The sequence below is a fragment of the Pleurodeles waltl genome, chromosome 6 (genome assembly GCF_031143425.1).
Source record: "Pleurodeles waltl isolate 20211129_DDA chromosome 6, aPleWal1.hap1.20221129, whole genome shotgun sequence".
Lineage (NCBI taxonomy): Eukaryota > Metazoa > Chordata > Amphibia > Caudata > Salamandridae > Pleurodeles > Pleurodeles waltl.
In genome coordinates, this window is record NC_090445.1 from 996579650 (window position 1) to 996595086 (window position 15437).

General features: G+C 42.7%; 1 protein-coding gene across 2 annotated transcripts in view; it reads left to right on the forward strand.

Moving 5' to 3' along the window:
- A1CF (APOBEC1 complementation factor) overlaps nucleotides 1–15437 on the forward strand; it is a 167189-nt gene that overhangs the window by 54998 nt on the left and 96754 nt on the right. For both annotated transcript variants that reach the window (XM_069239876.1, XM_069239877.1), the window contains exon 3: nucleotides 13049–13183. In XM_069239876.1, the coding sequence (XP_069095977.1) occupies nucleotides 13049–13183 (135 nt within the window). The remainder of the gene's footprint in view (nucleotides 1–13048; nucleotides 13184–15437) is intronic.

Below are 15437 nucleotides of genomic sequence, written 5' to 3' on the forward strand. Positions count from 1 at the left end.
CCACACCACATCAACCAATAAATGGTATAAAGGCGTTTTTTAAATATTTAGGCTTTACTGTTTTCACGTCCTTTTTGTTGTGAAGTCATGGGTTCTTTTAAGGGGTTTCTGATGGTTTTCGGAGTTTTCAAATGAATGGTTCTCACTGTGCATTTATAAGAATCACAAGAGTGTTGTTTTTATTTTCCTCCTTCTCTTGTTTACTCCTGCTGCCATTTCTTCCTTCCTTTTTACCTGGCCCCAGCTCCCTTCTTTGTACCATTTCATTAGATTTAGGGGCATATTTAAGAGCCCCTAGGGCCTCCTTGTGCCACATTACCGTCATTTTTATACACTAATTGTAGCTCAACGATGCCAAAATCGCCACGCCAGACCTACAAAGTGGTGCAATGCGTTATCTGCCTCCTTACTCTTCTGAAGCGTACTCACCGTTTGCCCCCTAGTTTGCAACCGCTGTGGATGAATAGGAGATGGAGACACCCCCGTGTACAGGCCCCTAGTGGACTTGGCAACAAAGGAGGACAGGCACATTATACTCACCTATAGACTGGACAGGGCCACAATCACAGAGCTGTGTGCCCAATTGGAACCTGGCCTGATATCTGCTATCCATCAGCCCACCAGGATCCCCCCTCTTGTGCAAGTCCTATCTGTGCTCCATTTCCTGGCAAGTGGCTCCTTCCAAGTGACAGTGGGCTTGGCAGCAGGAATGTCTCAGCCAATGTTCTCAATAGTGCTGACCAGAGTATTGTCTACCCTGATTAAACACTTGCGCAGCTACATAGTTTTCCCCCAGGTGGAGGATTTGGCCACAGTGAAAGCTGATTTCTATGCAATGGGACATATCTCCAACGTTATTGGGGCGATTGATGGTACACTTATAGCATTTGTCCCCCCCCCACGGAGAAATAAACAGGTGTTCAGAAATCGAAAGAGCTTTCACTCCATGAATGTGCAGATAGTGTTCCTGGCGGACCAGTACATCTCCCATGTCAATACAAAGTATCCTGGGTCTGTGCATGATGCCTTTATCCTGAGGAATAGCAGCATCCCATATGTGATGGCTAAACTCCAGAGGCACTGGGTGTGGCTAGTAGGTGAGCTCTGGTTCCCACCCAGTAGGTGTTGGTGAATGGGTATGGTGTGGGCCCTAAGGATTAGTGTGTGTCTAACAGTTGTCCCTCAATATTTGCAGGTGACTCTGGTTACCCCAACCTCTCATGGCTACTGACCCGTGTGAGGAATCCCAGGGCAAGGGCAGAGGAACGTTACAATGAGGCACATGGGTGAACAAGAAGAATAATAGAAAGGACATTTGGCATCCTGAAGGCCAGGTTTCGTTACCTCCATCTAACAGGTGGATCCCTGTACTACTCACCCAAGAAGGTGTGCCAGATCATCGTGGCATGTTGTATGTTGCACAACCTTGCCCTATGTCGCCAGGTGTCTTTTTTGCAGGAGGATGAGGCTGGAGATGGGCGTGTGGCAGCAGTGGACCCTGTGGACAGTGAAGATGAGGAGGCAGAGGATGAGGATGAGGACAACAGAAGTGCTATTATAAGACAGTACTTCCAATGACACACAGGTAAGACACTGTAATTACATTTTACATTGACAGTTTTGTATTTGACATTGTCACTGGCAGGCTGATTTTCCAACTTCTGTGGCCACTTACTGTACCCTTTGGCATCTCTATTTTCAGATATTTGTGTCCCACTATCACTCCTGGTGTGTTGACTGCAGCCAACTACAGGTCATTCCTATGTATTCAATATTGTGCAGTTATGTTGCAGTGTTTAATGCTTGTTAAACAAATACATGGTTAAATGATATGACAGACTCCATACTTGTATTTATTCAAATGGTGTTTATTTAAGTGCTAATGATTAGAAGGGGATGTGCAAGTCCAGTCTTTTTGTATCAGAGGTGCATTGTCCAAGGGGGCATAGGAAGGGGAGCAATGGCAGTTCAAGGTGGACAGGGTGACTGAGTGGGACACAAGGGTGGCATTCAGGAGAGTCTTATTTCCTAATGGGGGTCTTGGCAATGTTCTCAGGCTTCAGCCTGGATCTCAGGGACCGTTTGCAGGGTGGTTCTCCTTCTGCAGGGGTTGGGGTGCTGGTGGCCTGTTGTTTCTGTGGTGGGGCCACCTGTCCACTAGCTGCAGCGGAGGTGGAAGGCTGTTCATCGGTTTTGCTAGTGTCAGGGGCCCGGTGGTGTGCCACTGCCTCCCTCATGGTGTTGGCCATGTCTGCCAGCACCCGTGCAATGGTGACCAGGGTGGTGTTATGTTCTTCAAGTCCTCCCTGATCCCCAGGTACTGTCCCTCCTGCAGCCGCTGGGTCTCCTGCAACTTGTCCAGTATCTGGCCCATCGTCTCCTGGGAATGGTGGTATGTTGATGAGTGCCTTATGGAGAGTCGGTTCCATGGGCCATTCCTCCCCCTGTCGCACAGCAGTCCTCCCAGCTTCCCTGTTGTCCTGTGCCTCTGTCCCCTGAACTGTGTGCCCACTGCCACTGACCCCAGGTCCCTGATCGTCCTGTGTTTGTGGGGTGGCCTGGCGTCTCTGTAGTGGTGGACACACTGCTGATTCACGTGTCCTGGGGACAGAGGTATGGGCCCGCTGGGTGGGTACTGTGCTGGTGTTTCCTGAGGGGGGAGGCTCTGTGGTGGTATGGGACTGTGTCTGGGTTTCTGACTGTCTGGAGATCCCTGATTGGCCAGGTTGGTCATCCAGATCCAGGCATCCAGAGCGGCTGTCATCACTGTGGGCCTCTTCTGGGGGGATCGGATGTTGCTGGCACCTCCTCTCCGGTGACGTTGGGTGGGGGACCTGTGCGGATGTAAATGTAGTGTATTGTTTCTGTGTGTGTGTCATCTTGGGTGTGTTGCCCTGTATGGCTGTTATTGCCCTGGCAGCATTGCCTTGTGTGAGTTGTTATTTGGTGGGCTAGCTGTTTCTTTCTAGTGTGCATGCTTTAGTGATAGGTGTCCTTGTAGGTCTGTGATGGGTGTCCATGCATTGGTGTTGTGTGCAGGGTTTGGTATTGGTATGAGTGGGTTGTGATGGTGGGATGTGTGTGAGGTGGTGGAGTGATGGGATTGAGGGTGAGGGTAAGGGGGTAATAGTAATAGAGATTTGACTTACCAGAGTCCAGTCCTCCTCCTGCCAGGCCCTCAGGATGCATGATTGCCAAGACTTGCTCCTCCCATGTTGTTAGTTGTGGGGGAGGGGGTGAGGGTCCACCGCCTGTTCTCTGTACAGCTATTTGGTGTCTTGCTGCTGTGGAACACACTTTCCCCCGTAGGTCGTTCCACCTCTTCCTGATGTCATCCCTTGTACTGGGGTGCTGTCCCACGGCATTGACCCTGTCTACGATTCTCTGCCATAGTTCCATCTTCCTTGCAATGGATGCCTGCTGCACCTGTGATCCGAATAGCTGTGGCTCTACCTGCATGATTTCCTCCACCATGACCCTTACCTCCTCCTTGGAGAACCTGGGGTGTTGTTGCGGTGCCATGGGTGTATTGTGAGTGGTGTGGGTGAGGATGTGTGCGGTGCTGTGTTGGGGTGTGTGATGTGGGGTGCGTGGATGGTGTATAGGTGATGGTGGTGTGTGTCTGTGGTCTTGTCTGTGGTTTTGCTAACTCTCTTGCCGCACTTGTTTGTAATGGTAAAGGGTTGTGGGTAATGTGGGTGTGTGGTTTTATAGTTGTGTGTGTGTGTGGTGTGTGCATGGGTGTCAGGTGTGTGTAGTTTGAATTGTCCAATGTGGTGTTGTTTTGTATGTGTGTGTGTATTTGGAGCGCGGCGGTATGTACCGCCAATGTTTTAGCACCATTGAATGTCTGCTGCGGTGACTTGTGGGTCAAAATGCTGTGGGCGTAGTTCTGTTGGCGTAATGGTGTGGGTTTTGGTACCGCCAGTTTATCACTGACCTTTGGGATGGCAGACTTGTGTGTGTGGCAGCATAGTGATGGATTGCTATGTGTAGGTCATAATATGGGTGGCGGTAATCCGCTGCAGCGGCGATATGTTGGCGGCAGTCAGCATGGCGGTAAGTGGGATTTACAGCCAATGTCATAATGAGGGCCTATGTGTCTTACTACAAATCACCTTTTGCTTGTAAACATTGTTTAGCAGTTCTATGGGGAGCTCACCCTATGCTTACTAAAGCACTGATCATGATTCTTTGATATCATCACCCCTTACTCAAAGCTTGTGCACAGAGAAATCAACTGAAGCACTCGAAAATCTTATTTCAAAATTATTGTTGTCAGACAGACTATGGGTACGATTTAGAGATGGGCAGACAGGATACTCAGTCACAAAGGCAAAGGAGTGTCCTATTTGATAAAACCTCAGTCTGGCTGCCTCAGCAGCCCCCTCCCTACAACAACTTTAAAAAAAACAGTGGGCCAGTGTGATGGGCCGTCACTACCTCCGTCAGACCCGCCATACCCCTGGGGCACCGGCATTCCAGAGCTTCCCGACCCGGACGTCCTCGGGCGGGAACCAATCGTGGTAGACTTCCGGGTGACGGCAGAGGGTAAAGGAACTCTTCGCACCATCCTGGACACGAAGGAAGAGAAGGCGGAGAAGAACGTGACGACGGGAGAGAAGGCAGAAAAGAACACGGCGACGGCAGAAAGGAAGGCGAAGAAGAACGCGACGTCGGGAGAGAGAAGGAGGTGGTGAAGGACCCGAGGACAGCAGGAGAGCATGGAAGACACCGAGACCACCAGTGGCAACCCGAGACAGTGAAGGACCAGGAGGCAGTACCCCAGAACCCCTGCCATGCTCTAGGAAGAGCGTGGCCTCAGCAGGTGTGTGGGGCAGGATTCACTAATGAGAGTGGGGAGGAGGGGAATAAGGAGGGAGAATAAAATACGGGGAGGGGCATTGGGAGGTTTTGTTGCTGGTTCATTTTGGTCCATGTTTGGTTTTCCCCTCCTACACACTTAAGTTTTTTTTTTCTTTTTTTTCTTCCCTTTTTGTGTGTGTTCTGTGGTATGCTACCAGATAAGGAGAGGGAAAGTGCCTAATCTTCAAGAGTAGCATAGAGACCCCTGAAGGAAAAGGGAAGATAAATAAGTTCATTTTCCTAAGGTCAGTCTTCTCCTACAACAAGGGAAAGGAAGGAAAAGAAAAGGGGCGGAAGACTCAGGAGAAGAGAGAGAAAGAAAACCACAAGTCATGGAAAAGGAAAAAGTGACAGAAGAAAAATACAGAGAGGAAGAAAGAAAAGAGAAAACTGGGAAAGCAAGAGAGAAAAAAATTAAAAACACTCACCAGGCCATTTACCATTATCTGTTTTTATTTTCTTCCCCCATGTGCCTCCTGGGAGTCTCCCTGGAAAGGAGAAGACAAGAAGTTAACGCCAGAGGAAGAGTGGCCGACCAACGAAACATATAAAGAAAAATTGTCCTGTAGTCTGCAATAAATACTGTATGCGTGCTATCTAACCACTGGCTTAGTGTCATCATTGTGCATACCCTATTCCAGCCAGATTTACAAGACCGTATCGTCACAAGAGAGTCACTTTTAGTGACGCTCGGGTGGGGCTATGCACTGCGCCATATTTACAAGGTGAGGGTAAGCCATTTTTGGTGGCTTAATGCCACCTTGTAAATACAGCCCCTTCACACGCAGCACTTTGCGTGGAAAGGGTGTGAACTGGTGTTGCTGTGGGAGTGCCACAGCAACACAGCATTCTGCAGCACACATAGAAAGAGCAAAAGGCCATTGAAGATTGTTTTTGTGCAGGAAAGGTTTTCCCTTCCTGCACAAAAAGAATCTGCCCCAGAGTGCAGCTATCCTTGCACCATGCTGCAAGGTTGGCTGTGTTGGCTCTCAGCAGCAAATTTAGCACCGGCGCAGGGGAAACACAGGAGTGTGCCATATTGTTGTTAATTTGGCACATCCATGCATTTTGAAAATGATTGAGTGTGGCGCTGCCAAATTTGGAGCAGCGTGGCACTCCGTCATTTTCTTGTAAATCTGGGCCAGTAAGTTCAAACATTGCAACCAAAGCACTCTCTTTGTTCAAACATGTGTAGCACAGTCCATAGCATACGTCTTTCAGACCACTCCATCTTGTGTTGCAAGATCTTCTTTTATTGTGAAAGTTCAATTCAATTCATATTCCCCTACAGTTCTTCTTTACAGTTATTTAAGCCTGACAGCCAACATGTGTTTTGTCACAAAGTGGCTTTCTCAAGGCAATGAGTATCTCGATGGTCCAAAAGAATTCTGTTATTGCGTCTATAGCTGCACTCCATTAATTATCAAAGCCGAACCAAAAATTAGTGTAATCCAAAGAGGGTTGCCGGTAGGGTGGTCAGTACAAGTGGAACTTTAACAAATCATGTCTCCAGAGTTGTACATCAGAAAATATATTTGACACAGGCCACGATAAGCCCAGTGTGTGCGTCTCCTGCTGCCTGGCGTTTTCAGCCACGTGCTATTGGGAGTTCGAGTTTAGGATGGTTCACGGAGTGGGTTTAAATGAAAGCTGATAGGTGATAGAAATGAGACAAACAGCCCACATCGGTAACGGCGCCCATCTTAAAATGGTGAAAGCTGTTCAAAAACTGAGGGGAGCAAATACTCGACTGATTCAGCTCTGGTATGACAGACAGATGAGCATTTAACCATGGATACTGACAGTGCCATGAGGGTTAAGTAAAATGCATAGCACATATAATGTGGCGCTCAGAGTTCAAATAAGTATAGAGAACTAATATAAGAAAAGAAGACCACACATAGTGGCAACCATGTTAGTGTAAGATTCTCCTATGGAGAGTAAGTAAGGAGGAAGGAATTATACCATTACCATGGAGACATGAAAGAAAGAAAATGAATATGCATATTAATAATCACCTAACGAAAGAGTAACAGGCGATATAGAAAGGTATTTAAACATTGATCACAATAGAGTTAATCTCCCCGTACCATGTGTAATATACAACAGGTGATACATGCAGGTGGGAGATAAGGAAAGGAAGATGGGAGGGGAAAGAGGATATACAATTAAGAACCATGTATAGAACATTCTTGTAGATAAGGGTCAGAAGAGAGCCATGAGAAAGTAGACTCATTTAAACATATTTTAAAATGTGTGACATAATCAAGAGTAGAGGTATCACCAAATAAGTGCCTATATAAAGTAATGTTATTTCCACATATTGTCAAAAGAACACTCCACTTTCTTATAGTTCCCAAACAGATGACTAAGAAACTGTAAATGATCAATTAATGCAGTTATCAATGGAGTGGGGAAGGCCCACATGTCCCTAGTTTAGCAGACTGCTACAATAGCTAAGATCATGCGTAGGACCTCATCTAAAAGGGTTGCTCCAGCTCTTGACATCTACAATGTAAAGGCAATGGGGTCCGTATTGCATGGTGCTGAACTGTGGGGCAGCTCACAGGGTAACAGCCTAGACATTGTGGAACATGTTTTCTTGAGGTCTATATTATCCCTTGCCCAAAGTGCCCCCCTTGTGCCAGTATATTTAGGCATAGGACAGAGAAAGATCTCACATGAAACTGAATGTAGAATTCTTACCTTCTTGCACTGGTTGTGGTCGACTCCTGCCCTTGAAGAATATCGAACAGGCATAAGCAAACTCATAGCTCCACATTGTGTAAAGATTCCCTAGCTTCAAACTGTAAAAGGCATTATTGTAGAAATTAGGATTAGATAATTATTGGTCCTCTCCAGAGTCGATGAGCTTGCTCTCAAGAGCTAAGATTAACAGTCATTATTGGGAGTTTGTAACACAGAGTAAAGGAAGGCAAACATTAGATTTCAGTTATGTAAAACCCAGTGCACAATACGAGGTGGCTATTTATGAAATTACCGTACAGATAGCTAGCAAGTTACACGTCCAGTTTAGATATGGTACCCCACGACTAGGGTGTTTAGCTTTAAATGCCATGAAAGTGGGGTAGTGGAAGATCAGTGCCTAGCCTCTCATGGGCGCAAGGAATCGCTGGAACATATATTATTCTTCTTCCCTTGCTACCTCAAACTCCGGACTAAGTGGATCATCCCTCTGTCTAAGAACTTGGGTACACTGAAGTATTTGGATGCTTTTGGAATTTGAAGAACTTGCACAAGTAGAGTGCTTGTGTTCGGTGTGGCAAAAAATATAATGGCAATATGGCTACGTGTAAGAAGTTTCTAGATAGCGAGGTGGGAGGTTGAGTATCTATTTTTTACCTATGCGATACTACTAATGACAACCTCAAGCAACTAGCTGGGTAAGATGTTCCTCGAAAGTTGAAAATCCATCAGTCCAAAATCAATGCAACATGCATGTTTGTGTTATATAGGATTTAAACACCTCCTGTGCTACTGTATGACCAATTAGTTTTTATCCGTTTATTGCATGTTGGGAAAATGATCTGGGAAACTAGAAGCCTTGTTTAAACTTGATTCACAATGCTATGAAACTAATATTGCACTGGCCACCTAATTCAAATGAACTGAATGTATCTCATTGTTTTACATCAAGCAAAGTATGAGTAACTTGCCAAGATGTTTACCCTTTCATATATGGCTGCTTTGATTTGTGGAATGTTTAGAGCATCACGTTTCTATACTTGGGGTATTATAATAATGTGTTTTCACTCTGTACTTTTACATGGATGATTTTAGTGTTTTTAACACATGTGCTATTTATATTTTATATGTGTACTTTTATTGATAATTGATCATTTTTATAGAGCACATGAATGCCAAAGGCATCTTGGCCCTCAAACTGGTGCCTTAGAATGAGAAACAAGTAGGAAGTATAATACAATTTCCACCAAGGAGGGCCCCTAACTGTTCACACTGCCTGAGAAAATAGCCAGGTTTTAAGATGTTTCCTAAAACACGATGATTAGGCTGAGGTTTAAACTGGAAGGGTGAGTTATTCAACAGCTGAGAAGTGATGTGAATAAAGCTTCTCCCTCCCCAGCAAGTTTCTTCTGGGAACAGACCAGTCCAGAGTGTTTCTCAAATAAGGTGGACCTTTGCCGTGTAAGGTATTGTGTGATACACATAGGGCTTTAAGGATCATTCTTTTCCTCACTCTTTTCCTTTTATGATCTTAGTGATTGAGTCAAAAGTTGAAATGGAATGGAATGGAAATGTGGCATTTTCACAATTGTGACTTAAAATTTGACTTTACCATTAAAGAGGGTTTTAAATTAAAATTCCTCAGACACCAAAAATAAAACTCCTACCTGCTCCCAAACATAAGTTATTAATTATTATTTTTTAATGAGGTAACTCACTGTTATCCTATGGGGATGTGGGAATTGCACTAGGGAAATTCAAATCTGAGCATTGTTATACCATTAGGACATGTAAAACTTAAAAGTACATCTCCAACCTTTTAAATGCAATGCATCCTGCCTTTTGGGCTGTTTAGGCAGGGGCGGCTCCTCCATTAGGGCGGAGGAGCACCACCTGCCAGCAGCAGAAGCTGCAAACCTAAGGTTTATTATCCCTTCTTGGTAGAAGGGAAGGAGCAACGGGGTGACGAGCACAGAGGGGAGTGCACTGTGCACTCCCCTCAGAGCACATGTGTGTTTCGCCGGCTGTCTCGGGCCAGCCAAACATACATGCACTGTAGGCTCTGGGCTGGACAGAGCCTGCACAGGCTTACTGTCTGCTTGGGAGCGCCCAGCCAGGGTGCTCCCAGCCAATCCTGATGCTACTCTTAGCAATGTCAGGATTGGATACAGGGCAGGCTGGGAGCCTCTGCCTGCCTGCTGCCTGAGGAAACAGAGGAGAGGTGCCGCAAGGCATGAGTACATTTTTATTTTATTTAGTTACGTTTTTGGCTGCTCCTGCACATGCCGCCCCGGCGCCGCCGCCTTCCGCCCATCTTCTCATTAAAAATACGAGCCGCGACTCTGTTTAGGGCCTACACTAGGGGTGACATTTGTACGAAAAGGGTAGGCTTAGGCCCAGCAAAAGGTTTATTCTGCTAGGTCAGAAAGGCAGTTGGGGATGTGATCTATTGAGCGGTCAACTGTAATGCAAAGGTGCTATGCATATATAATTGTTTTTTATCAGATGGCTTCAAAACTTAATAAAACTTTTGCTATAGAAAAACTACACACACATACTGCAATAGCAGGCCTGAGACAGGTTCTAAAAGGCTTCATAAGTTGGTGGCACAATAAGTGCTGCAGGCCTACTAGCAGCCTATAATTTACCAGCTCTGAGTATATGGTATAACACTTTACTAACGACTTACAAATAAATTAAATATGCCAAGTGGGTATAAGCCAACTTGATCATATTTAAAGGGAAGAGTACAAGCACTGGTCAGCAGTGCTAAAGTGCAGAAGGTCCTAAAGCCAACAATAACAGGTTCACAAAACAGGAGAGGTGAAGGCAAAATGTTTGGGGGTGACCCTGCAGACAGGGCCAAGTCCAACAAGGGCTCCCTTGATGTAGGTTTTTTAACCTGAAAATGTTAAACAATAGATTCAAAGATTTTTTATGGATAAGACATTATTGAAAGTATTTCATTAATTTAATTTAATTAAGTATTGTAATGAGATAATTTATAAAAAAAAGTACAGTTGATTATATAATTTTTAGTGATGTTGTGATGAAGAGAATAGGTCTGCTTTATATATGTTGATGTGCTTTGCCCTTGATAAAGCCTTTAGGCCTGCTTTTTATTTTTTGTTCTTCTGAAGTCAGTCGAAGGGTGTCCTCAGGGGGTTGTGCATAGGACCAGGTCCTGCGTCCAACCCCATGCTGCACACTATCAAAGGCTTAGCACAGCTGGGAATTGGGCACCCAACCCTGTGCTGCACATCTCACTTTAGGTTAAACAAATGCAGAAAAAAATCACTGAATAAAAACAAAAGTTAAAGTGAGAGTTATAGTTAGGTATTTTTAAAAAAATATGAAATTCACTGGAAAAAACAAGGGTTACAGTGATGTTATAGTTAGTAATTTTACATTAAAAAAACCTTAGAAATTCAATGAAAAAAACAAAGGCTAAAGGGCAGTTATAGTTAGGGAAAAATGTCAGTTAAACATACTATTTTGAATTAATAAAACCACTGATCTTCACCAGTTATAATTATCTTAAGTAACTGTAACTCATGTTCTAAAATAACTAACCCTTTTTCCTCTGCTTATTACCTCACATATTACATCATTCATTACATGTTCTATGATATCATTGTTAACATCACTGCAACATCTGAAATTACATCATTTATGACAACGCTCGCATGGTGTGGGTGCGAGTTATAGGTTATTTAGGGCAGGAGCTACACTTACTTAAGATAACTGTAACTGGTTAATTTTAGTGGTTGAGAGGGAGAACAGAGTGGAATTAATAATGTTTTCTTCTTCCGGTGAAACTAAGGTCTAGTTTTAAAGCTCCAAATAGTCACTACTGGCATAGAAAAAGCTTAGGTAGATGTAAGTTCTGGGCAGGTGTAATAATGAGGATTTTGGCTATCCTGAAGCTAATGGAAATGTTTCATTAGTCTCTTGCAAGATACCTATTCACTTTGCATGGCTAAACCTCATAATGTCTCTTTGACACAGCATATTTTTATTTGTAAAAAAAAACAGTTGAAGAGCACATTTATCTTAATATTTAAAGTTACTAAAATTAAAGTTCTACCAAGTTCACCAAATATAATTTCCATAGTGTTCCCAAAGAAATACATTAGCGGGCTTTAAATGTTTAAAAAACAGCTAACTAGAATGTGTATGAACCTATAGCACTGCAAGCACAAGAAGCCAGTGCCGAAAACACTTGAATGACTCCTAAACAATACATGAAAAAGTTCAAAGTGCTATGTACCTTCCACAACGCCTTCTGGGAAGAGGCTGACGATACCTGTCACCTAATATGTGTCCAATAACAATGTAATCAACACCAGCAAACCTTATCTATCAGAGCCTTCAGATAGAATAACTATGGAATTCACTGAATTAAAGTCCAGGCTGAAACCAAGCTACATTCATTTCTAAAAAAAGGTTGAAAACTGAACCTTTCCCAAGTACATTTGGCCAAACTCCTCACATTTGGGGCAGTGGCCAAAGGCTATAGGACCTTTTTCAATGATAGGACCCTAACACTCTATTTTGGTATGTTTACTAAGCTGTCCAAAATAACAAACAGGAGAAAGTTAGTGCACTACAAAAGTATATTTTTAATTAGAATGTAGATAGTGTGCCTCATAAATGTATAGTTGAAATATACTACTTTCTGATATAATGTTATATTGCTTGTGCATTCAGTGTAACATCCAATTTAGAGAGGATTGATATCCAAGCCAAAAAGACATGTTTTGGTATATATGGATGTGATTGAAAGCTATTAATTTGGACAACTATATCTAAATCCTGTTATTCACTGTTCCTACACCATAGCAGTAAATAAAGTGAATTTCTTTTGTACCACTGTGAAATCACCAGAGGAAGCCCTCCGATCCATGGTGATTTCCCCACCTCACCCATATTTCCAGGAACCAGAGCAGTGGATGTCACTTTGTTCATCTCACCCACCTTCTCCTGCCTCTCTCAGTTCTCTACAAATTTGAGAGAGGTTGGAGAATAGGGCTGACACTCTGCCTGCACCATTTACTCGTATCTCTTATCCCCAGGTCTCTGCAGATGATTATTAGTATTGATATTTAGAAGGCATTTGTCAGGATCTACTAGAAACATAAGTTTTTAAGTGTTTATTGCATCATTTTGTATTTTATACTCCAAGACCAATAATTATATTTTAATATATATATTCATATACACAAAAAGCAGTTGTAAAGGTATGTTGAAATAACATATGTTACAAATAATAACTGGGTAAAAAAAACATTAAAACCAGTTATGATTTAAATTTTGTCATTAAAACATTTCTGATCCTCTGTGGCTCTTGTATTTTTCACATAGTAAATGAGATGCTGACTGTAAGCAAAAGTTTTACATTAATAAAATGAGTACAAGTCATTTCGCTGATATCCACTCTGATTTTACTGACATCTAACCTTTCTTTTTACAATAGGAAAATGGACAGAGAAGATATGGTGGTCCTCCACCAGGATGGGACGGCCCAATGCCAGAGAGGGGATGTGAGATTTTCATTGGAAAATTACCCAGGGACCTTTTTGAAGATGAACTTATACCATTATGTGAAAAAGTAATGTATTTTCCTTCTAATCTGGTGTAAAACATGTGATCAGAAAAACTGTTTTTCTGTATGCCATTCTTTCTAAGGGACTGTGCTATCCAATTCTAAATACCATGATATAATGTTTCCATAACTACTTATTTAACTAGTTAAAAAATCTTCTTTAGGTTTTTCTTTGTATGTGGTGGAATGTGAGTAAATTAATGTAGAAGTGTATACATTTCTATGAATTTGATTTTACCAAATCCATATCTCTAACAATACTGAAATGAATAGGATAGTATCCCAGCCTCTAACAATGCAACAGGACAACCATATTAAAGAAAAAAATTAGTGAGGACAACAACACCATAAGAGATATAATGACTTGCTTGAGGGAGAGAATTGGGAAAATGAAAAAGAAAGTACTTATTTTTAATCTTGAACTAGGGAAAATGTTCGAAACAGACAGACTGATTTTTGTAATGATGAAAGAGTGCTTAGGCAAAAAAAGTGGCAAAGAAAGAATAACGATAACTGATAAAGTGAATCTGAAATTGAAAACTACATACATAATTTAAAAGCAAGGGGCTAAATGGCTGTGACTTTAGTAAAAAGCTCAACTAAAGCACATTTATGAAATTGAAGTTAGTAAAAGATGATTAAAACATCAAGCAATGTAAATCAATTCCATATATTCTTTTTTGTATACTAGCATTTGTAAGGGTTCTTGAAATAGACATATTGGGCCATATGCACAAAGGTAAATTTACAGCTGTAGCTTTACTCATGAATAGATTTTCTCTTGCACATGGTATAAATGTACACTTTTGTGCTATTCACTATTTCTGAGTGTAGATTCACACCTAAGTGTAAACGTATATGTCTCCTCCTTCTGAGACCAAGGAGTGGGGACATCTAAGAATAACTATATGAGGATGAGATTTCTACTATTAACTTCTCACCCTTGGTGAGATTGTTGCACTGCAATGGAAATCTTCCTATGGAAACTATATGGAAAATTGTAGTTTATTATTCTTTAATAAAATGACTACACATATTTTAGTATAAAATATAAGTGTAAAATAATGTAAACTATTTATTATAAAAATAAAATATTACATCACATTATCTTGTTAAATTAAATCTGTATTAAATGTTATGTTATGTTAACTGGATTTGTAAAGTGCTACTTATCACCGGGTAGGGTATCAAAGCACTGGAGTAGGTGTATAGTTGTAGGTCTGAGGGAGTGGGGAGGGAGTCAGCCTCGGGTAGTTAATCAAAGGTCCAGCTCTTCAGCTTCTTGCAAAATTCAAGAAGCGAGGAGGAGGCCCTAGTTTGTAGAGGGAGGTGATTCCAGGCTTTCAGTGCGATGTGATACACAGCCAGACCTCCCATTCTACTTTTGTGGATGCAGGGGATGTGTGATAGCAAGAGTGAGGCTGGACGCAGGTGTCTGCTGGTCGGAGGAAGTGAAGGCAACTATAAAGTTCTGCTCCTATGTTGTGCAGTGTCCTGTATGCGTGCTTCATAAGCTTGAATTGACATTGTTTGCATAAAGACAGCTAGTGGATCTCTCTGAGGTGGTGTGGGTTGATGTGGGTGTGATGTGAGAGGTCTAGGATGCATCTTGCTCTGGCATTTTGGATGGTCTGAAGTTGTTGGAGGAGGTGCTTAGAGATTCCTATAGATAGTGCATTCCAGTCAGCTGGGAAGAGGGTTTGAGTGACAGTATGTCCAGGGCTCCTTGGAGTCAATTTTAAGGTTTTTTCAAAAGATGCAGAGTATGTGGAAGCAGGAGGAGCTGCCTGTGTTTACCTGTGCTGCCATGTTCTGTTTGTCAATGATACCAAGTTTACTTTCACAGTTGGTTGGTGTGAATGTGGGACGAAGCTCTGAAGGCCACCAGATGGAGTCCCAGGGGGAGTTCCTATTTCCATAGATCAACAGTTCCATCTTGTCATAGTTAAGTTTGAGGCAGTTGTTTTTCATCCACTCTGCTACATTGATCATGCATTTGGTAAAGTTGGTGTTTGTGAAGCTGTCAGGCATTGATAGGTTGACTTGGGTTTCACTGGCATAGGAAATGATGGCTATGCAGTGTGCTTTGAAAGCATTAGCAAGTGGTGAAATGTAAATGTTGAACAGGGTTGGGCTGAGTGATGAACAGTGGGAGACTCCAAGATGAGCTAATTAGGTTCTTCTGTGTGTGGGTGGGGAGAGGTCTGACTCTTTGTGTTCATCATGTGAGCAAGGAGCATATAAAGTTAATATCCGGACC